Here is a 24,839-nt window from a genome sequence, read left to right as displayed (position 1 = left end):
GCTTAATTATTACTAATTCATCGGTCTATCTTAACCTTGAACGATAATTAATTCATTGCATTTTACTGATAGATGTTTGGTCTCTTTATTCTTTAGTTTGAAGTGCTTATATATAGAGTCCAAAAACAAAAACTAGATTCTCTAGTTATTTCACATGCCAAGCTGGGTATTTTTTTTTCTTTCTATATTGGAATATGTTTCCTTATGATTAATTATTCTAAAAAATGTGAGATAAAATTTTCTGATTTAGCAATCAGTCAATAGGTAAGAAATTTTACTGAGAGTAAAGTTTAGTTACATATAATATGAACTTAATTAACTGAACTAGCTTGGTTTAAGATTTGTCACGGTTAACAGTAAAAAATTAACCATTTGCATGCGGGTTTACTACTATGGTACATAGGGATAGGGATAGGGATAGTGATGTAAATGAACAAAGTTATTCGCAAGTTATTCGAATCTCGACTCGTTAAAAAGCTCGTTCGATCTCGTTCGTTAGTCTTAACTGAAGTTCGAGCTCGTTTAAAAATTTGAAAATTTAAACGATTAAATGTAAAACTTTTAGATATTCGGCTCGTTAGCTCTTGAACATGTTCGTTTAGAGACGCGTTAATGGCTCGCGAACATGTTCGAATAGAAGTTCGTGAAAATATTCGTTTAGAGGATGTGTATAAACTCGTGAACATGTTCATTTAGAGGCTAGTTTAAAATCTCGTTTAATATTTATTAATATATTATTAGTAAGCTTTAACATTTGGGCTTTCTTAATATGCCGATCCAATTATATATTTACTACATCTATCTTTGATTCTATAAATGTTAGGATTATATATGTGTTAGGTTTTATATCGGTTATAATTTTATATCTGTTGAGGCTTATTTAAAGATGAGATTAAATTTTTCCAAAAAAATTGTGAATAAAGACTTTAGAAAACTGAACTCTTTTGTCTTGAAATTATAGCTTCAAGTCCAATTCTGTATTTGTTAGAGTCTTGGGAGACTAAGTATTATATACACTAACTAGTATTATAATTCTAGACTATTATGTTGTAATATATATTATAATTTATTCAATAATATTCTTTTTTTTAACGTAGTCAAATTTTATCTTTATAAACCACGTTAAATATGTGTTATTTCTTTATTGTTTTTACCATATTTTATAATTCGTTCTAACATATATTAATATTTAATAAACTAAAAATAAAGGTGAAATTGTTCATCTAAGAATGTAAATCTTTCTTTCATGCATATTGTAAACGAGCTCTTCACGAATTTTCTTAATGAGATATAAACGAGTTCTGAACAAGCCGAGCTCGAGACCAAGCCTGAAACTGTTTAATTTGAGTACTGACTCGTTTAGAACCCTACATAGCTATGACCAAACTAGTAAATTTCATATGTTTGAGATAATTCATACTCAATTTGAAATAAAATTATAAAATTCTCCAAACAATTTTAATCATTAATTTGGTACCAATCATATATATATATATATATATATATATATATATATATATATATATATAATTAAACTTTTTTTTTTGTTATATTCTTTTTATACTCTATACTATGCTAATTAGTTATCACATATAATTATTTTCTCTTATCTTGAATAAATTTATTCAAATATATATTTTGCTATCAAATTTCATCAAGTAATCCAAGTACTCATTTTAGTTAAAAAAAAATTATCATCTAATCACAAGTCACCTATAGCTAGCTTATTTTTATTTTATTTTATTTTGTAGCTGACTACAAGATGTAAATACATTTAATTTTTTTATATATCAAACAACAACTCTAATATGTTAATACAATTAATAAAGTTTTCTTTACTTTTTTAGCAACATCAGCATTAAAAAAATCTTCATATATATAATAATTTCACAATAAAAAATAATAATTTCACAATAAAAAATTAGTGATGCATAAAGTTCAAAATCCAAAAATTAGATAATTAATGATTCGATCAATCTCATAAATAATTACAAAATATTATTGTTTGGGGTGTAAGAAAATACTTTATGTAGATAATTTGAATAATCTTGTATTGAACCAAATCCAAAATTAATTATCCAGTCTAAACCAACCAAATAGCTTACCCAATTTACTAATTCGATTTTGGTTTCGTTTGGATTTCAAATTAACCCATATTAAATACTCGGCCATAGCTTTATGGAAAGATATTGTATCAGATTGCAGCGCCCACGCGGGAACGTGGACAAGAATTCCAAGCACGGAGCAGAACTGGAATATCTGTAGGAACTAGAATTTACCGTTTTTTAAACTCACTAAAATTGAAAGCATTGTAATCAGATAATTCGTTTACGTTTTTAGCTTTTTAGCTTTTATTCAGAATATTACGACTTCAAACTAGAATGATCTCTTAAACTCGTGAATTTTTTTTCCCATTTTTGGGAATTTTTAATGAAATGACGATGATTCGTTTTTCCCCCAAAAAAATTAAAAAATACTCGGCCATAGATACACATCTACTCTTAGATAGATCTTATGCTCATTCTGAATTAGCATAATAGGTGCAAAACAAACTCATAATCTTTGCGCGCATCCACAAGGACTATGGTGTTCAATCAAGCAAAGATTTTAAACTTTTCACTTGCCTATTTGTTTCGACTTTCTCATGTTTATATTTGATGTCGAGAGTAATCTAACTCCTTCAATAGTACTTTCATTATTTCTTCTTTTGGATAAGAACTGTTCATATATTACTCTATTACATGCAGAAAAACAAGATGATGGCGATAGTAGCTTGATTGTACCTCTCCCATGACATTTACAAAAAATCTAGACCTAAATTTGATTGAAATAGATAGTTTTATTTATTTTTTCAATAATATACAATAATAAAATCTCTATGGCATGTCCATGGGGCCACGGCCATTTCAAATGTTGGGAGTTTCTTTGCCTGACTGTCGGCCCATAAAGAAAAAAAGTCCATTAATCCAAAAGTCCACATTTCATTTTCTCCCCTCAAAAACAAGAGTATTCAATTTTCAATCATCTTTTAGATTTTAGATTATAAGTCAATCCAATATTCTTAATCATTTTATATCTATAAAAAGCTATTATCGAGAAATGCATAGAAAACAACAAATGTATACACATCTTCTTTTAACATAAGATAATTGATATTTAATTAATCAAAGTACTCTCGATGATACACAAGGATATGAATTAAAACATGAAATATATATATAGTACTAATAATTAATATTAGAAGCCAAAATGGAGATCGATACACATATTATATAGAGTAGTAATTACGAGATGACTAGTATATACTAATTATAATTAAAGCAGGTAATATAATATAATGGGTGGGGGATAGGATATTGATGAAGACTATATATATATATATATAATATATTATATATAATATTTGATTATTGGAGAAGCAAGCTCCTAATAATGGCGGCCTGAGCACTGTTATCATCTGTTGAAGCCAAAAGCTGAGACAAACGTTCACTTAGGTCATCCATTTCTCTGTGCAGGCTTCTAATGTAGTTGCATGTCTCTTGTAACACTCCTGAAGCTGATACCTGCCCCCACCCCCCATACATTTTTATTTTTTTATTCAAATTAATCATATCAGATTCTTTCTAAATCTAATAAATGAGCTAGGTAAGCTTGTGGGTGGTGACCCAAATAGATAGAATGATAGATAGATAGATAGATAGTGTGTACCATACTTGAAGTGAAACCAAGGCCACACAAAATAAAAATTAAAAAAAAAAAACATTTTTTTGGTGAATTTAATTTATGGGTATTGATTATTGAATCAATATCACATCTTGGCAGTAATTTTTTTTTTTTAACTGAATTTATAACATTTATAATTAAGTATAGTAGTACCTTGTTAGAGCGTCTTTGACGCATTTCGGGTATGAGTTGTTGTAACTTGGAGACTAGATCGGCAATTTGGTCGTCGGAGATGGCTGAACCGCCGCCGGATTGCCTTGAACGGGACCTTCTGCTGGACATTGTTGTTAGTTAATTTAGTGATGGAAAGAGTTTGTTTTTATATATATGTGTATGTTTCTGCTAGGGTTTTATAAGTTATAGAGAAATGAAATGGAAATGGAGTATATATAGGTGGAGAAGAAAGAGTTTCTTGCAGACAGAGAGAGATGGACTAGTCATTAACAAGATTAAGAGAGAGAGAGAGAGAGAGAGAGAGAGAAATAGAGAGAGAAAGAAGATGTTGGGAGTGATGAAGACAAGGGCATGGTGGTCTAAGTAAATTTAAATATAGTTTAAGGGCATACTTTTTTTTTAGTAAAAAAAAAATATTAATTTTTTATTATTTTAATAACTAACGGTTATTTGAAATAACATTGTTAAGGTACAATTTTTTTTTAAAATGTTATGATTGATTTATTTGACATTAGGGTTAAGAGACTGTTTATTAAGGGTTGTTTGGAAGCCAGTTAAGATGTTAGAAAAGATCATCCCCTAAAGAGATGAGTGTCTGACTATTATTGAAATTTGGGATGAGTCAACATCTCTCTATGGCCTTGTTTGAGGAAGTGTTTTTTTGAATTTTGTCTGGGTTTTATCCAAAAAAACCCTTATTTGATAAAAAGTAGGAAAAAACTGGTTTTTAAAATTTAAAGACTAATTTGTCCTTTGACTTTAGAAGATATGGTATAGGTGAGAGAATGATGGTTTAGAGAGAGAAGATAAGATTAGAGGATAATTTTAGTATTTAAATGATAAAATTATTTGATTTGATAGTTGATAAGATGTTTGAGTTTTAGGATAAAAACTGGGTTTTATCCCAAAAACCCCTTCATCAAACGAGGCCTATGTCTAGGTCTCGGAATGTCGGCCAATAGAAAAGAGGATTTTGATTATCTATTGTTATAAACAAACAAGCCTCAAGTGATATTCTGAATAAAAGATAAGGATATATATAAATATTTTTAATTTGTATATATATTTTAATTATTATGTGTTGTTGATGTACATGACTTTTTTAATAATGGATTAGTTCTTACTTAATTTTCTTTTAAACCGAAATTCTTAAATTTTAATTCTTTAATATAAGTATTTTTGTTTTTAAAAAAGTTACTCCAAATAGACTAACCAGTTAGGTCACATGTTGTCTTTGACTGGTCTAATGCATAGAGATGATTCGGGCTTGTTTGGTTTGGGAACTGATGATCATTTTATATTTTGTATAGTAGAGAAAAATAACATATCATCATTATTATATTTTTCCTTCTTCCAAAAACAAGATTCATATTAATTAAATAAATTATGATGATACTATATCAAACAAGACCTATCTAATTAGCTTCGGTTGTAGGAAACTTTAAATATAGAGTTTATTAATATATGAGATTTTATGATAGATGAAATATTGTGCTAGTTTACTTCAAAATAGAGTGGTTTTTAAAACATAATAATAATTGAAATAAGCCATGGTTATATCCTAAATTAGGTAGATTAGGACAAGACCAAACGAATCAATCTCTGACAGAGCTACAAACAAGTTACTATTAATTACCTTAATCAATTGAGAGAGACAAACAGGCATATATATATATATATATATATATATATATATATATATATATATATATATATATATATATATATATATATATATATATATATATATTGTTTAATTTGTTTTGGTTAATTTTTTTATTTTAAACTTTTAATCTGGGTACAAATATACTAATTTGTTTTAAAATTTAATTTAAAATAAGTCAATTATTTATGTGCATGATTTTCAATTTTATAGTCGTTGAGAGTTTGAGTCCATCCACACTTATAAAGGAAACAAGGAATAAATAAAAAACAAGCATATCAAAAAAGTTATTAACCAAAAGTCAGCTCTAAATTTCAACCAAAAATAATTATATATAACAAGTAAAACTAACACAAAGTCTTATAACTCAACTTCTCAACAAAACCATAGCACCCACAAAAAAAAATGAGAATATAACTATTCAAAACCAACCAATTAAAGCAACTCAAATGGTAAAAATGGTTCATAATAGATTAAATGTAACGGTTCTAATATCCCTATTTAGAAAACATTAAGTTAAGTTGTTTTTTTTTTTTTTTTCAAAAATCCATAGTAGCCATTGGTCTATCCCTATCTAGTTAAATGTTCCACCAAATTATGATTAACTGGATTAGTGCTTCTAGATTTTGGACTCCCTTCACTAATCAATCCAAGCCAAGCCTAAACCTAAAAATGAACTTGTTAATTGACTAAGAAAGATTCAAAATGTTCCACAATATAGGCCTAACTCCCCACCATTTGCCAAAAAAACGAACAAATGAAAAAAAAATGTGACAACCCCATGATCATGATCCATTTTCATTTATAATGTTAATGATGATACTCTTATAAATGACCCTCCATAACAAAATTATAATAAATATTTGTTTTGTCCAACAAAATCAGTCATATCATTTCTTTACTTTGACATTTTTAGTGAAAGGATTATAAGTCACTCTTATAATAATAAAAACTCATATTATAGCCATCATTACAAAAAAATAAAAATAATAATAATGTAATCTAACATTAATATTTTCTTTATCAAATATATATAATTTTTTAAATCAAAGATATACAGTCCCTTTCATGGTTGAAAACCAAACTAATTTGTCATATTATATTCATCATTACAAAGAAAAAAATATGTAATTTAAACTTAATATTTTCTTTATCAAATATATATATATATATATTTTTAAAATCAAAGATGTACAGTCCCATTCATGGTTGAAAACCAAATCAATTTAACACAATTTACAACATGAATTTACCTGGGTAAAAAGACTAAAACTTTATGAAGACATTAAGTACTAAAGAGACACTTGTTGCAACATCATATAGTCACTAGTGCCCCAGTGCAATTTTTAGTTTTTTATTTATTTTTTAAATCATAAATGAACAATAGAATATACATTACTCTATGACCAATACTCAATAGAGAAAAACTTCATACTTTTGCTATATTTTATTGAATCAATTTATACTTTGTATTTCATTTTCAATAAAATATATATGCATCACCTTCAAATTTAAAAAAAAAGTTCTAGTGACTCAAGACAATTGAATTCTTAATACTCCAACTCAAAGTAGGATTAAACATATTATAATAAAATAAAATAGAAACAAGGGTCAACAAATTATAAGAACTTCAATTGTTATTAAAAGTGTAATAAAATAAAATATAAACAAGGGTCAACAAATTATAAGAACTTCAATTGTTATTAAAACTTTATAGTATTTTTTAGGCCTTGTTCGGTATAAATTTTTAAAAAAAATCATACAAAATTAAACATTACTTCACTATCTTTTTATTGATTACATCACTCAAATTATTAATCAAAATACTAAATACTCTCTATTATAAATTATTATTTTTTATATCAATACAATTTATTTTTTTTTATAAAAAATAATCATCATTTTTTTCTCCCTCTAGCTAAAAAAAATAAATAAATCCAAACAGCCTCTATCTTGAGTTTTGATGAATGATTGAAGATGAATATTTATTAATTTAAAATTATTTTAACATGTAAGTATTTATAGAAATATGAATTTAGGTGTAGTTTAAAAGTAATCCTTATGAGTGAACGAACACAAGGATAGTATTTGATTGAGCTAACTTTGGGGCCTCTTTGTGTCAGTTATAGCACGCAAGCCCATGTTATCTTATTGTCTCCTGTCATTTAGATTACCCACATTACACTATATTCATACCATTATTATTATTATATTATTTGTTATTATTATTGCTTGCTTATTATTTAATTTTTTTTTAGAAGTTCAAATAACTCCTTATAGTTTATAGTTAAAATTAAACTAAATTCTAAATTATTTGGAAAATATATAACTGTTACATATATATTAGATTAAGTTTTAAGTTAATTTTATACTTATGTATTAATGTATTTTATGAACTATCCATGTGCCACACTCACTTATGTGTCACAAATAATCCAATATACCCTACAATTGTAGTGATGTCACTATGTGTTTTTATATCCCATATTAATGGGACGAATGTTGCTAATCATTTGAAAGTTAATTTGTAACTTATTTAATTAATTTGTAGATACAATTTTAATTTTAAAGAGTCATTTAATTTTTATCATTTTTTTACATAATTAATTATATATCTAACTTTCAACCCACTATCATGTGATTAAATGTCAAAATATTATTATGGTCGTGCAAACTAGTGTTTAAATCCAAAATATGTATTATAGTTTTTCTATTTAGAATTCTCTTTGAACTATTTTTTTTACGATTTATTTATTTTTTTAAATTTTTTTTCTCAAAAAAGAGTTTTAGAGAATAATCTAGAGTTTAAAATCATGGATGAATTTTAAAAAGATTCAACTGATCAAGATGGAGAAGAAAAAAAAATGAGTGAAAAAAGTAAGAGAAGGAGAAAGTAAGTTTGTTGAAGGATCGCAACCAAGTTTGGTGTGGAGGTCGGTGGTTGTGCCGCACAACGAGCCAGATGATGGAGAATGTTGGTTTTTCGTCATTAAAGGTGGAGGTGACCAGGTCAATGGTCGCCCACAGGTAAAAGTGAACTTGTTCTTGTCGTTGTTAGCTAGAAGGGTGATGAAGAGAGTCGGAGGGGTGTGCAGATCGTCGGTCTTCACTCGGGTGTTTGTGAAGCCCCAATGACCATCTCTAGTAGTTGGGTTCGAGAAAGCGAGATGGAGGAGTGAGATAGATAAAAAGGTGATAATAGTTTATGTATCTAGGATTGATGTTGGTAGGGTTAGACACTAGTGAAAAATGGGTCAAAACGAGAGTAAAATCTCTCGGTAATGACCCTATATCTCTCGGTATAGACTTAATACCAAATGTTTGAGTAACTCTCGCCATTCATCGATATTGCCTCTTTCGGTAAATATAATTGGGTATTTACCGAGAGATATCGTAGATTTTTCAGGTTAGATACCAGAGAGAAAAAACGAGAGTTAATTGAAAAACTTTCAGTTTTTCTTAAAAGTGAAAACCGAGAGTTATATGGAAAACTTTCAATTTTTCCCTTTTAAGAAAAATAGAAAGCTTTCAAATTAACTCTCGGTTTTTCCTTTTCAAAAAAACCCGAGAGGTATATGGAAAACCTTCGGTTTTTCCTTTTCAAATAAACCCGAGGAGGGGTATATGAAAAATTTTGGTTTTTCCATTTTAAAAAAACCCGAAAGATTTCCATATAACTCTCGGTTTTTTCTTTTAAATAAACGTGAGAGGTATATGAAAAACTTTTGGTTTTCCCTTTCAAGAAAAACCGAAAGCTTTCCATATAACTCTCGGTTTTTCCTTTTCAAATAAACCCGAGAGGTATATAGAAAACTCTCGGTTTTTCGTCTTTCTAGAAAAACTGAAAAGTTTCCAAATAACTCTCGGTTTTTTCTTTAAAGTGAAAAACCGAGAGTTTTCATTGAACTTTCGGTATTACCCTTATAAAATGTACAAAATAAGCCGATTGTTTTGTGCGCAACCAAAACCTGTTCAACCAAACCAATATATACAAATAACATTCATAAACCAAATGACCATTATCATTCCAAAATTCTAAACCAAACCAATCATCCAAACAACCTATTATCATTCGAATTAAAACGTATTCAATCATTCATAAACCTATTATCAGTCGAAACAAACAATCAAAACGTACTAGAATTAATTGGTGAGGGGAGGAGGAGGTGGTTGAAATTGCATCATAAATTGTTCATATCTCTCCATTCTTGTCCTCATTTCTTTCTATTCCGTTTGCATTTCATTAATAGTTAGATCTCTTTCTGCATCCCTCCTTTCCAATTCCTCCACTTTCATCGTCATCGATTTATGTTCTTCTCTTAATCTTTCATTGTCCTCAAAAAACCGATTAGTGGTTCATTGTGAATTGTTGCCACTTCGACGATCCTCTCGAAAGTGTGTGGGCCGGACACCTGATCCAATACTGATCACTATCCCATGCTTTTGGCTTCCGAACACTCTCTCCGTCAAGTCGAAGTCAGATATATCTGGTTCATTGCTTCTTACCTCCTCCATCTCCTCCTGCACATTTGAAATAAATTTTCATTTATATAACAATAAGTTACCTTTATGTAATTTATTTAAATTCAATTAACTTACAATTTTCTATTGCGATCTTTCGTCCGGGACGGGGGTTGGGTTTTCTTTCGTAGGTTTTGGGGTACGGGTCCTTTTGAATACTTCAACGATGGAGGGGGTCTGTCCTATTTTAAGCGTCTGTTGAAAGAAATGATTTATAAAATTAATAACAATCTTTATATTAAGTTATTAAAAATAATGAATAATGTACATACCAAGTCTTCCTCCACTTGAGAAAACGGTCTACTTCTAGTATGATGTGAGAATTTCATCTTATTCATGTTAACAACATTGGTACGACTGTACCTCTATATTTGAAATAAAATTGAAGTTAGAATAATTGATATCAGATTTGATTTAAATTTTGAAACTGCACCTTAAATTTATCGGTGAAATAATGGTTTCGACACACGAATTCCCAATCATCTCGATCGTAGTCTTGTAGGGGATTGTTAAGTATCGTCGTCTCGTCTCCTTCATTAATTCGTATATAATCCTTGTTCAAATCCGAGTGCCACCTATCCCATATTTGTTTGGCGTGTGCCAATCCGGTCTCTCGATATTGATCAATAGAACCATTAGTACACTCGAACAGATCCTGAAAAATAAATCATTCAAATATTATAAAAATTATTGAATTATTAATGTACAATTAAGTAATTATTACCGTCATAGCAAGGCAAAGTGAATCCAATTGGTCAGCACTTGATGCTTTCCAATAAACCTGCGTAATTATAAATTTGGGAAAAGTTAAAATCGAAGATTTTCTAATAAACCTTCGGTTTTGACCCTTCTCAATACTCAGAATTATTTTTAATTTTTTTTTGGGAAGGGTCAAAACCGAAGGTTTATTAGAAAACCTTCGCAATTACCAATTTGGGGAAAGTTGAAACCGAAGGTTTTCTAATAAACCTTCGGTTTTGACCCTTCCCAACACTTAGAATTTTTTAAAATTTTTTTTGGGAAGGGTCAAAACCGAAGGTTTATTAGAAAACATTCGTAATTACCAATTTGAGGAAAGTTAAAAACAAATATTTTCTAAAACCTTCGGTTTTGACCCTTCCCAACACTTAGAATTATTTTAAATTTATTTTGGGAGGGTCAACACCGAAGGTTTATTAGAAAACTTTTAGTAAGCCCTCATATCACCGAAAGTTTTACACACCTCTCGGAATCTTTTTTTATTAAAGAAAGTTTTCTTCCTCTCGGTAAACTTTGTCGGTAAAGGTCCATTTTTCACTAGTGAGATTGGATGCGTTCATTGTGCTAAACTTAGATAGGAGTAGTAAGACTGAGGATAATACTAGCAGCCTAAATGTGGTGGTTGATATAGTGTGTGAATATGTTGGGCAACTATTTCTCGTGTGTTTGGTACTCCATCATATGTTGATATTAAGAATGGTGTAAGAGTGTATCTTAGAGTGATATGTCATAAACAGTGAAGACATGATCGAAATCATTTAAGTTCGCTACAGTGGTGAAGTGAATAAAAATGGTGGTTATTGTTGAGATAAAGAATGACAAACAAAGGACAATTGAGTTTGGGTTGGATGATTTGATATTGATTCGTAGGTTCTTGTCTTTATTAGTTTGGAAGAGAAATCGACTTGGAACTAGTTATTTTAATGGTGAGTTTTGGTACGGATTTAACTTTTGGGGAATGTATGTTTCTCTTTAAATTGGATTCCACACTATTTTTATTATGTCCCATGAAAATTTTTATCCATATGGTAAATGATGGAATTCGACATCTTGATAACGAACGTATTAATGTTGGAAATAATATAATGACTAATAGTCCAATGGTTATTGATGCAGGTGAACATTGTCACGGACTCGGTCTTTCCACCAACAAACCGTGCGACACTAGTTACGATCTTCACAAGAACGAGTAATTTGTCAGCCTTACTCAAAACAACACTTGAACTTATTAGAATTGACACAAGATTTCTAGAGAGAGAGTAAACTCTTACAAAGAATAATATTATTTCACTTGAATACTTGTTGCTTTACAAAGTAATACCCTTTAAGTATTTATAGGACTAACTACAACTACTACATTAATGGTACTATCCAACTACACCATTAATGGTGTGCTAGCCAACTACCACATTAATCCGTTACTAACCAACTAACACATTTAATGACTCATTAATGTAATGAATGATTTCTTATAATGCTTCTAAAATGTTCATTGGGTTGGGCCTTCATGGATGATTAAGCCCCTTAGGCTAGAAAGAAGAGGGCGTTGTGAAATTCCCCCCCACTCATTCCGGTGACGCTCCTTGTAGGTCTAGATGATGTATCTAAATGCGACAGAAGTTTTTAATGATATGCTAACTTTCCAACCCGTTTTTCTCTAAAACAAAGGCCTTCGTATTGCCTCACAAGCCCTTGTGAACTTTGGAAAATCGTCTCCCTTGATGAAAGAGAAGTTTTACTATCACTCGGTTTCCTCCGAACTTCAAATATCTTCTCTTATTGTCCTCCCATTTCTTTATTCTCTTGGTTGCCTTAGCAACTTTTCACTTCCCTTTTTTGAAGAGAAACTCCTCCGGTTTCCTCTTCAATTCCTCTAATGTGGGAGGTTCCATGCGATAAAGGACCACCGCCGATGGTTTAGTACCTTTGACTAACTCTTCTTTGTGATCCACATTTTTCTTATTGTGGGATTTCTTTGGTAATCCTGCGGGCATTACATCCTGACCTTTCTCTAGGACAGTTGTAACTTCTTGAGGTGTCTTCTTTTGTGACGCATCTTTCTCATCTTCTTTCAAGGTGACAGAATATGATGGGTGGGTCTTCTTCACACTTTTTGAGAGTTGCATGGAAGAGAGGTGCCTAGTTTCTCTCTTGCCCTCCCTTGTTAAAGGTATAGTGCAAGTATTTCCTTTCTCTAGAATGCACATAGTATTGGTAGAAGAAAGTAGGAAGACATTTACCTTATTTAGGAACTCTATGCCGAGAACCATTTTATAGTTATCCATGTTAATGATGGAAAAATCCAGGAGGCCTTTCTTCACAGATTTTGGCTCTTTAAACTTTGCTTTAAGGGCATTAATGAGGTTTAACGACCCCAATCGAGCTTCATCATGAATGCGTTCTTGCTCCCCATCAATGCGGATAATTTCTTCTTCATATGGAGCTCTCTTGCTTTGTGCAGCCCTTCACAAAAGAAAAAATTTATTCGGGGTCTCTCTCCATGTTTCTCATCCCAATCTCCTTTATCATTGGGTTTGTAAACTTAACCAGGTCATCAATTTTGTAGAAATGGTCTCCACCATTTTCCCCATTGTCATTCCTCTAATAGGTCGACTTTGGTTTCTCTTTCCTTCACATTTGAACACGAGATTCAGCCACGAGAATAGCGGTGTTTAAATTTTGGACACCACGCCATTCCAACTCCAACTTCGCCCACATTTGTAGACCATTAGTGAAGGAGAACAAGGCTTCATCGTATAAGTAGTTAAGAATCTCAAGGAGAGTAACGATGAGCTCATTGACATACTCCTTAATACCCCATTTGTGAAAGCTGCTGAAACTTGGCCCTTGCTTCTCGAATGACGTTTTTAGGATATAACAGTCTCTTGAGTTCCTCCTTGAATTTACCCCAAGTATTGATAGTACATAGACCTCTTTCTATGTCATTACTTCTTCTCCTCCACCACAACATTGCGGTGTCTTCTAGGTACGTCGTGGTAGTATATATTTTTCTCGCCTCTTTCACTAGGCTAAGTGCTTTGAAGTATTGATTCAGACCCCATAAGAACTTGTCAATCTCTTTTGCATTTCTCTCTCCTAAATACGCTTTAGGCTTTAGAACGTCTATCCTTGTCGGATTAGGGACTCATATAGGCGCATATTCGCACTTTTGAACAACCGCTTTCTTGAGTAACGCCACATCCTCTTTAGTGGCCTGTAACATGGATGTCGTTACCTCGAGTTTCTCATTCAATATATTAATCTCACCAAGGAGGGTCTGCTCCATGATCTGAGTTTTCTCTTGATATATGGCAACCCTTCGTTCAAGGCACCTTGCATCCCTTCTCGGAGCTCGTCTCTCTCCTTCTCAATCTTGGCGATACGTTTCTCCAAGTCCCCGAAGTTATCTTGTCTGTAAGCCACAGTTAGTTGTATTTTCTCCAACCTGGCAACAATGTCCGCGATAACATCTCTTGATCTCCCCCTTTCTTTGGTATTTTTGGATCCTCCCACTTGAACTTGGCTCGGGTTCATAAGATCATCTTTAATCTCTTGGAGAAGTTTCTCCACTCCATCCACGTTGTTGATAGTTGCACTTTTATTCGATCTTTTCGTCATTCTACTATGTTACCAACTGTCACGAGCTCAGTATTTTCACCAACGATCTGTGCGGAACTAGTTACGATCTTCGCAAGAACGATTAACTAGTCAGCCTTACTTGAATCAACACTCGATGCTTATTAGAATTGACACAAAAATATTAGAGAGAGTAAACTCTTATAAAGAATAATATTATATCACTTGATGCTTTATAAAGTAATACCCTTGAGGTATTTATAAGACTAACTACAACTACTACATTAATGGTTATACCCAACTACACCATTAATGGTGTGCTAGCCAACTACCACATTAATGGCTTACTAACCAACTATCACATTTAATGGCTCATTAATGTAAGGCATGCTTTCTTACAATACTTCTAGAATGTTCCTTGGGTTGGACCTTCATGGATGATTAAGCCCCTTAGTTTAGAAAGACAAGGGCGCTATGACAACATGCTCCAAGTAACTAAGTCTGATAAGGATGGTAATATGGTGCAAGTCAGAAAGTTGCATGTCCAAATTGAAATGATTTTTGATACATGGATCTGACTATTTAGGTTTCCATCGACTTTTGGCACTCTAAATGTTTAAATAGTGTGGAAGATGAGTTAGGTGGATTTGTGAAGATGGATGAAAATACATCGTTAAAACATGAGGTTGGGTGTGTAAGGATTCACATGGGATTAATGTAGAAATTTCCAAACACGATTAACGAGGAAAAGGGTATATCAATTTATAGAGTAGCGGTGTGGCCTGAAAGACCATTGATTGTGTCACTTGTAACAAAGATTTGTTTATGTCTAGATAGTGAGGAATAAGAACTATTGTGTATGTTTCCTCCTATGGGACTAAATCATAACAATGTAGAGAATAACCTTAAGAAGTGTAATGAGAAGTCAGGATTACAAAGATTACAGATGACCATCTATGTGACAAAGAAACACTTGTTACAAGAAAATTTTCCTATATTAGATAGTGTTGTGTTGAAGGAGAGTCAGTATATGGAGATTGAAAATGAATTGTCGGGTGGTGTGTTTAGGTTGGTTAATGAGATTTCACCATCCTTATACAAGTTAGAATTTGACCTTCGTGTAACATTTAAGAAGACTTTTTCAAGTATTATTAATAAGCCTCATAATATATTTGAGTTTGTTATGTATCAAAAACTGATGAGTTCACCACATCCTATTTCAGTGATGGAAACTAAATGTGACTTGATTAAAGAAATAAGGAGGGATGATTGTGCACTTTCATGGGAGAAGCGATTATTATTAAGCCAATGAGATCTCTTTATCCTGAAACCACATGTGAGTTTTTTATTAGGATGCATGAGATGTTATTGGAAGAGTCGGTTGAATCAGATAAAGATTAACACAGATGAAGAGTTAGGTGAGATAATCTCGACTCGGGACATGACGTGGAATAAAATAGTTCACCTATAAGAGAGATTAATGCTAAAAAGTCATAAATATGGCCCAAAATTTGTGAAATCCCCTATTTGACAAATAATTATTAGAGTAGTCAGATTAAAAAGATAGATGACCTCCCTCATGGGTTTCTAAAGTCATTAAAACGTACATTGAAGCCAAATTAGATATATTCCGCTTAAAATCTATATGATTGAAAAATATTATCATGGAATGTTTGTGGGATCAATGATAATGTAAAACATAACATCCTTAAATCTCTTGCAGGATATATGGGTAGTGGGATCAATTGCTTTTGTGAGACGAAAATATGTCATATGGATTAGTGGATTATTAGGGATATGTGTAACTGGAGATTGTGTGGTTGAGAGGCTCTCGACTCTATCAGGACATCGTGTATAACTGGTTGCTTGGAATGATGATTTATTCAAAAAATTGGATGTTAAAATATAAAGATTTTATGTTAGTATACAACTAAGGAATAGGAGTGACAATTGCTTTGGGTGATATCAGCGGTTTGTGGGTCGGTGCTCTAAAATGAGAAATTAGAGATTTTTAATGAATTGTCAAGAGTAGCAGGTTTATAGGATTTACTAATCATTTTTGTGGATGATATGAACAAGGCAAGGAATCTGTCTAAAGGAACTAGGGTCAGGAGATTAACTAGCATAATAAGTTTTTTAAGACTATTGATAATTTTGAGCTTATTGACCCGCCGTTGAAAGTATGATGGTATATGTTTAGAAGAGGTAATTGAAGAGGCGAATTGGTCTAGTCCCATATCGACAAATTTCTTATTAGTGAATCGGTTTTTCAAGGAGTGGAAAATATCTGGTAGAAGGCCCTTTCTTGGAGTTATTTAGATCATTGACCTATTATACTTGAGCGTAGAGAGGTGGATAAGGCATGTCGCCCCTTTAGGTTCGAGAATAAGTGGTCTAATAGGGTCGAATATTTGAAAATTTAAGGAACTTGAGGAAGTTCTTGAAAAGTTGGTACTTGGTTTACATGCGATTTTTTGTGTAAAGGTCGATGAATTATGTAATAAAATTAATGAGATTGATGGGAGGAAGAGATCCGTGATCATTTGATTTTGGAATCAATTCTTATATTTATTTGGTGAGTAAACTTCTAGATATTTTTTAAGGAAGAGAAGATGGGGAAGAGACAATGATGTAGAGCTATCTCGCTGAGAGATGATGTGAATTCAAAATATTTTCACGGGCTATCAAAGACAAAAGCGAGAAACAATGCGATTAACTCGAATTAGGGTCAAGGGGTTCTTTAGGATTGTGAGCTAGTAATTTAGAATAGTATCATGCAATTTTATTAAAAATATTCAAAGAACCATACACAGTTAGTTCTTGACTGAAATCGGATGATGTGTCTTTTGATGATATTAATGAAGAGTAGAAGATGTTTTAGAAGCTCGTTTCACACTTGAGGAAGTGGATGCGACCATCATTAGATGTGGTAGTGATAAGGCTCCAAGAAGCGATGATTTTATATTGATATTTTTTAAAAAGGCGTGGTCATTCCTTAAATATGATATCATGAATGTTTTTGAGGTTTATTTCTTATTCTCTTGACATGAGCTACAACTCAATATTAATTTGTCTAATTTATAAGGCTTCCACAACCACTGATATAAAGAAATTTAGACTGATTAGTCTTGTGTCATCATTCTATAAGATTGTATCCAAATGTTTGACAAAAAAGTTCCATGAGGTTCTTGAACTGGTGGTTTCAACTAATTAGATGACTTGTATCAATGGTCGTCAATTTTTTTGATGCAGCACTTATCACAAGTAAATGCATTGACTCAGAAAACTACAAGGGAGATAAGTGTGCCTTTATTAAGTTGAATATAAAAAAAACATATGATCACATGAACTGAGAATTTATATTTGATGTCATGGGTAATATGAAAATGATGGTTAAGTGGATCAGTTGGATTAAATTTTGCGTTTCGATGATCAAGTTATTTATAATTGTGAATGTAAGTCCTAAAGAGTTTTTTTTAAAGTTCAATTGGTATTAGACAAGGTGACATGTTGTTTCCATTTTTGTTCGTCATTGAAGAGCTCTCTAGAATGTTGAAGTTCGTAGAACAATGTGGTTTCATTAAAGGAGTGGATTATGGAGATTGATTCTCATTTTATCATTTCTTATCTACTTTTTGCTGACAATACATTGTGCGTGATACAGGCCACACACATAAATGTCAAGCATTTGCGTGATATTTTATGGTTGTTCAATGCATTCTTCTAATTGTGGGTCAATATTGGTAAGTCTAATATTTTCTTCTCAGACTTTGTTTCTAATAAAAGGAAAATATATTTGATAAGTATTATGAGTTTCGGTATTGGAACATTTCTATCTACTTATCTTGGTATGCCTCTCGGTGCTAAAATACATTCCAAAGCCTCTTAAGACCCAATTATCTCTAAAATGAAGAGGAATATACATATTCAGAAGAGCAAGAAGATTTCGAAAGGGGTCATTTGGCCTTCATCAAGAGTGCATTATCATTTATGTACACTTTTATCATGTATTTGTTTCTTATTCCCAAGAGTGTGGTCGTGAAGATGGAAAAAATTATGTGTGAATTTCTTAGAAGATTCTCCGAGTCCTCCTTCGGTCATTTGGTGAGTTGGACTGAAGTAAAGAGATTCAAAGATAAGGAGGGCTTGTGAGTTAGTGATTTTAATTCATTTAACAAGCTCTCTTGTCAAATGGTGCAACAAATTCTCTTTGAAGCCTAACTATTATTTATGGGCTGATATGATTAAATGCAAGTACGGAAAAAATTGGTCTAGATGGTTCACCAAATTTAGCCCTCGACCAACTAGTTGTAACGTTTTTATAGACTTCTCTACTATGTGGAAGTCTTTTTATGGGTAGTGAAGATTCTCGATAGGAAATGGCTCATCAATCAACTTTGTTAGGAAATGAGTCAACAATAGTAGGGGGTTGACCAATTATTGTTAAATGCAAAAAGATTCGTTTGATATTAACTCTGTTAGAAGTTAATATTTGTTTCTATTCTTCGCAAGTCATTACAAACTCTTGAACGGAGTTCAAGTGCGGAACTTTTTGTTTAGACTTGAAGCAACAAATAACGAGTAGGATAATGCTGAATGCAAAGAACACAAGACACAAAGATGTTTATGGATGTTCGAAGAAAACTCTCTTATGTCACCCCTTCTTTTCAACCTTGATTATAACGCGCACACAAACATAGTCGAACAACCAGGACTTAGACATTGTCTATTTCCGAACTCCTAGCACACAAGACTTCTGTTGAACAGAAACAGATTTTGTCAACTTACAATACTTAAAACTCACACAAGATAAACAATATATAATACAACTTTAACAATCTAGCAAACTTAAACCCTTAAAACTTGAGAGCTTGAGAGATTGATTCATGAAAGCTTGAGACTCGTGAAAACAATATGATAGAACCGGTGATCAAAGAGTTGTGCAAATTGTCTTCCAACTTCCTCTTAAATAGATAAAAACTAAATGGGAAACTTTGCTTCAGAGGACACTTGTCCTATTTCGGTTGGCTGAGCTTTAGGGTAGTACATCAAAGAATATTCTTTTGATCGTGGATGTACTAGCTGAAGGTAGTGCGTTGAATATTCATTAATGAGATCATGGTATACTGGGAACATAGATCATATGGGATTTGAAATAGTTGGCACATGATGGTCTTCTTTAGGTTTAGCTCAGCTGCTGTGTTAGACTGCCAATAATGGATGCTTGATCAAATACCGAATTTGATCAAGAACCGAAAATGCTTAATATAACCGAACTTGATTAAATGTCGAATTTAATCAAATACCGGAAGGCCTTATAAAATACCAAAATGGAGATAAAACCGGAAGTGCTTGTCCAAAATACGATTTGGACACACTACCGGATGCGCTTCTACAAAATATCGAAATTGACATAAAACTGGATGGCTTTATCCAAAAATCGATTTGAACAAAAAACCGAACGCACATCTAAAATATCGAAGGCATATAAAACTGGAAGAGCTCCATATAAAATACCAAACGTGATATAAAACCGGAATCGCCTTGATATAATATCGAACTCAATATAAAACCGGAAACACCTTGATAAAATACCGAACTTGATATAAAACCGGACGTGCTTCATAAAATACCGAACTCGAATATATAACCGGAAGCGCCTTGATAAAATAATGAACTCGATATAAAACCGGACGCGCTTCATAAAATACCGAACTCGAATATAAAACCGGAAGCGCCTTCATAAAATACCGAGCTTGATATAAAACCAGATGCGCTTCATAAACTACCGAAATTGATCAAATACCGAATTTGATCAACTACCAGACAGCTTCCCGATTCGGTTTTCTTCACTTTGATCCTACATATAATAAATAACACAACTTAGTCTTATTGATACACTGAAAATTGATCAAAGACTTTAACTTAACAATTTCTCCCTTTGATTATTTAAACTAAATTATCAAAACTAGGTAATTTTATAACTTTGATTAATTATCCTAGGTTAATTAACAACTTTAATCTAACAATTTCTCACTATTTGATTGTTTAGAATAAATTATCAAAGCCAGTGATTTGTATCTAGCAAACTTTTAGGACGATATTTGGTGTAGTATTAGAAGACTTGCATTGTCATTCACAACGCTCGCTTCGGCCACGATATATAGAAATGCTTCAGTCAAGGACATATTCGATCAATGTTAGTTTCACGAGTAGAATTAGATACATAAGAAGAATTAATGTTAGATATGTAACCTTATATGAAATGATGTTGCTCTTAGTGGGTTGCAAAGTGGTGGTTCCTTCTTCGTGTGATATATTACATTGATAGGATATGGATTCCTTTAAGGTTGGTCATCTTTATATATTTGTAGAGACTTCCCCATATGACTTCCTATGGGAGAAGTTGCGAGATTCTAAATTCCCTTCAAAAATCTTGCTTTTCGACAAAGTATCACACATAGAGGGATCTTAACGGATGATAGATGCATGAAAAATAGTGTATTATGGTTAGTCATTGCAGGATGTGTTTCTAAGAGATAGAGACAACACCTCACTTACTTTTGCATTGTAAATGAGTAGTTGCGATTTAGAACTTACTTTGGAATATTATTGACATTGAGTGAGTTATGCCTAAGTTCATCGTTAATTACTGAGACGTTTGGATAGAAACTGCGAGCTCGGTTAGATTGAGTCGATGGGTCCCTAACCCGATTATTTTATAATAGACTATTTGGCTCGAAAGAAACCATTGAACATTTAGTGATCGCAGTCGACCAATAAATTTATTTCACAATGCTATTATTATGACGATATAAAAAATCTCTTTTGAAAAGCTGATGTAGGTGATCGATAAACTCATTGATCTTTTTGAAGATTTCTAAGTTCGTTAATATTAAATTTTATGTTATGTTTATTCGTTGGTGAGCATTTTTAGTTTATGTTTTCATTATTTCTCTCAAATAATTAATCTCGTTGTGTTTTGATTGTGTTTAATGACAATGTGAACACACGTATTTTTGTATTGTTTTGTCATTACGTTTAAATGATTATATTTATATTATATTACATTGACTTTATTTTTTTTTAAAAACTAATTTTTAAATCCAAATAATAATAATTATTATGACTAATATTAATTTTACTAAAATTATACTATATCTTGATTTCAATGGTACAATAAAATTTGTTTGAAAAATACTACAAATATTACAATAAAATTTGCTTGAAAAGAAAAGTAGATGACTTAGGACTGATCACATGAAACTGAATTTGTAGCAAGAAATATTTAACAAAATTGAGCTTCCACAACAATTTCAATTAAAATGGCCATTATTATATATATCGGACTAAAATTATATATTGTATTTGTTGGGTTTTATCCTCCTAGTTAGAGAGACCCAACTTAGTGTGGAATTTATTTAAGTCAATATATAATGTGAAAATATCAAATATTACAATAAAATTTGTTTAAATAAAAAAGTAGATGACTTAGGCTTGATCATATAAAACTGAATTTGTAGCCATAAATATTAAACAAAATTTAAGCTGCCACAAAAATTTCAGTCAAATGACCATTATTATATGTATGATCGAAATTATAGATAGTATTTGTTGAGTTTTGTCTCCTAGTTGGAGAGACCCAACTTAGTGTGAGCTTTATTTAGACCTAGAGTATATAATGTGAAGGGATATTATGTTTTATTTAGGTTTTCAGTGAGTTTTACAGAACAACAAAAGAGAGTAGAGCAAAAATAGATTTAGGAGTTTGAGGTAACAGTTGTAGAAGATTTTCGTTGTTAGAGTTTCCACCGTTTAATCGATTTCAAACGTTGACAACTTGTTAGTTATTTATGGGGCTACGTTCTGAATAGTGAAGATCTATTTTCTAATGCTTTTAAGTCAATGAAGAGAAACCAGAATTACAGAATTAATATGGTTGGTTGATCTTACTCTTTATATTATTTGTTGTTATTTTCCAAGATTGTTGTGTGATTTTGATGCAATTGATCTATAGTTTGGTTTTATCTAGAGTGCACCCTTACTTATAACCTTGTTGATGATGGTAGATTGTTAAGTGCCAAATTCAGGTCCCGTAGTTTTTTACTCTCGATTTGAAGAGAGGTTTTTCCACACTAAAACTTGTCTTGCATTATCGTTTCAATTTCATTTTGTTTTGCTCATCTCTCATACCCAATCAGTTGGAAAAGTGTTCTGTTTTGAATTAATCATTTTCCCATGAAAGTGGTATTAGAGCTTGGTTTATTTGAGTATAAGGATGGAGACTAACACATCTAAAATTGTGAGCATGAATGGTTATAATTATAAAATATGGAAAGCTAAAATGGAAGATTTGTTGTATGTAAAAAAAATTCATCTGCCAGTGTTCTCTTCAGTTAAGCCTATAGAAAAAAGTTTAGATGATTGAAATTTTTTGCATAGACAAGTATGTGGTTATATTCGTCAATAGATTGATGATAATATTCTAAACCATTTGATTTCTATTACTGATGCTCGTACTCTTTGGACTAAACATGAAGAATTTTATGAGAGAAAGACAAGTAATAACAAGTTGTTTTTGATAAAAACAATTGATGTTCTTAAGGTATCAAGTTGGTTCTCTGATAACTGGTCACTTTAATACTTTTGTGGGAATTATTAATTAATTGGAGGCAATGAAGCTCAACTTTGATAACGAGATATAAAGCTTACATTTACTTAGTACACTGCCTAATTCATGGGAGAATTTTAGAACAACTCTGTCCAATTCTACTCAATATGGTGTTCTCTCAATGGATTTAATAAAAACAATGTGTTGAATGAAGAGATAAGACGAAAGACACACGACTGCTATTTATAATCTGAACTCTTGGTTACAGAATTCATGGGAGAAGTAAATAGAGAAATGTAAATAATTGTTGCGAATCTCGTGGGGCTTCTAATAAGTGAGAAAATATTGAGTGTCATCATTGTGGCCTGAAATGTCATATTAAGAAAAAATATTTTAAATTGAAGAAGGAGAACAAGAAGAAAATCAAAACACACTCACTACTTCCAACTATAAAGAAGGTAAAATTTATGATGATGTGTCTATTGTTGATGTTTTCCTTACTAATTGTTATAATGATGTTGAGAATGTTAATGTGTCTTGTGATTAGATGGATTGGATTGTGGACTATGGTGTTTCTACTCATGCTACATCACGACGAGATTTTTTCTCAACATATGAGGCTATTGATTTTTTATTAGTCATATGGGAAATATCAGTCAAGCTAAAATGGTTGGAATTGATCATGTTTGTGTTGAGATGGTCAATGGCAGTACTCTTGTTCTAAAAGGTGTTAAGCATATTCCAGATATTCGCTTCAATCTTTTATCGGTTGGGAGATTAGATGATAAATGCTTCTTTAATTCTTTTTATAGTGGTTAATGGAAGCTTAAAAAAGGATAATGGTTGTTGCTAATGGTAAGAGAGTTTTGAATTTGTATATTGTTCTAGAATATATAAATGTTACATCATCACTTGTGAAACTGATTCTTCTTCTGAGTTGTGGCACAATCATTTGGCTCATATTAGCAAGAAAGCCTTAGTTATGTTGGACAAGAAGAATGTGTAATGTGGGGTTTCAAATGTACACTTGAAGAGATGTTCAGATTGTTTGGCTAAAAAATAAAGACGAGTATCATTTAGATCATCTAAATTTAAAAGAAAGTCAGAATTACTAGACTTGGTGCATTCTGAAGTATGTGGGCCAATGAAGTCAAGATCACTTAGTGGTGCATACTACTTTTTATATGTGGGTCAATGAAGTCAAGATCACTTGGTGGCGCATACTACTTTGTAACCTTCATTGATGACTATTCCAGAAATGTTTGGGCCTATACGTTGACGACGAAAGATCAAGTGCTAGACACATTAAAAGTGTTTCAAGCCTCAATTGTGAGGTAAATTAGAAAAAAAGGTGAAATGTATTCGAACGGATAACGGGGGAGAGTACATTGGGCATTTTGATGAGTATTGATGTCCACAACAAGATATTCGTCACAAAAAGATCGCCTCCAAAAATACCATAATTAAATGGGTTGGCTGAAAAAATGAATATGACACTGGTGGAAAGAGTGAGATGTGTACTTTCACAACAAAGTTATTAAAATACTTTTAAGGTGAAGCATTAAGTATAGTGGTACATGTGTTTAATCTCACACCATGTGTTCCTTTGAACTTTGATGTGCCAAACCATACTTGAAGTGGTAAAAATATCTATTATGACCATCTTCGAGTATTTGGGTGTATGACATATGTGCATATTCCCATAGATGATAGGTCAAAGTTGTAAGATAAGACAAAAAAGTGTGTGTGTTTGTCGGTTTGGACCGGATGAGTTTGGATATTGGTTTTTAATTTAGTTAATAAGAAGCTTAT

General features: G+C 31.7%; 1 protein-coding gene across 1 annotated transcript; it reads right to left on the bottom strand.

The window, feature by feature from the left end:
- Nucleotides 1–3,222: 3,222 nt before the first annotated feature.
- LOC124921663 (transcription factor PRE6-like) lies at nucleotides 3,223–4,226 on the bottom strand. Its single transcript, XM_047462347.1, has 2 exons — nucleotides 3,877–4,226; nucleotides 3,223–3,563 (listed from the first exon to the last, which is right to left on the bottom strand). The coding sequence occupies exons 1-2, from the start codon at nucleotides 4,003–4,005 to the stop codon at nucleotides 3,408–3,410; spliced, it is 285 nt and encodes a 94-aa protein (XP_047318303.1). The 5' UTR covers nucleotides 4,006–4,226; the 3' UTR covers nucleotides 3,223–3,407.
- Between the last annotated feature and the right edge of the window lie 20,613 nt (nucleotides 4,227–24,839).

This window comes from Impatiens glandulifera, chromosome 1 (assembly GCF_907164915.1).
Source record: "Impatiens glandulifera chromosome 1, dImpGla2.1, whole genome shotgun sequence".
NCBI classification, from domain to species: Eukaryota; Viridiplantae; Streptophyta; class Magnoliopsida; order Ericales; family Balsaminaceae; genus Impatiens; species Impatiens glandulifera.
This window is presented reverse-complemented; position numbering and strand designations above follow the sequence as displayed.

Excerpts from the sequence above, each read along its gene's own strand:
- LOC124921663 (XM_047462347.1), bottom strand. The coding sequence starts at position 4,005 with ATGTCCAGCAGAAGGTCCCGTTCAAGGCAATCCGGCGGCGGTTCAGCC. Across the intron at positions 3,564-3,876 it reads GTCAAAGACGCTCTAACAAG|GTATCAGCTTCAGGAGTGTT; the intron begins GTACTACTATAC and ends GGGTGGGGGCAG.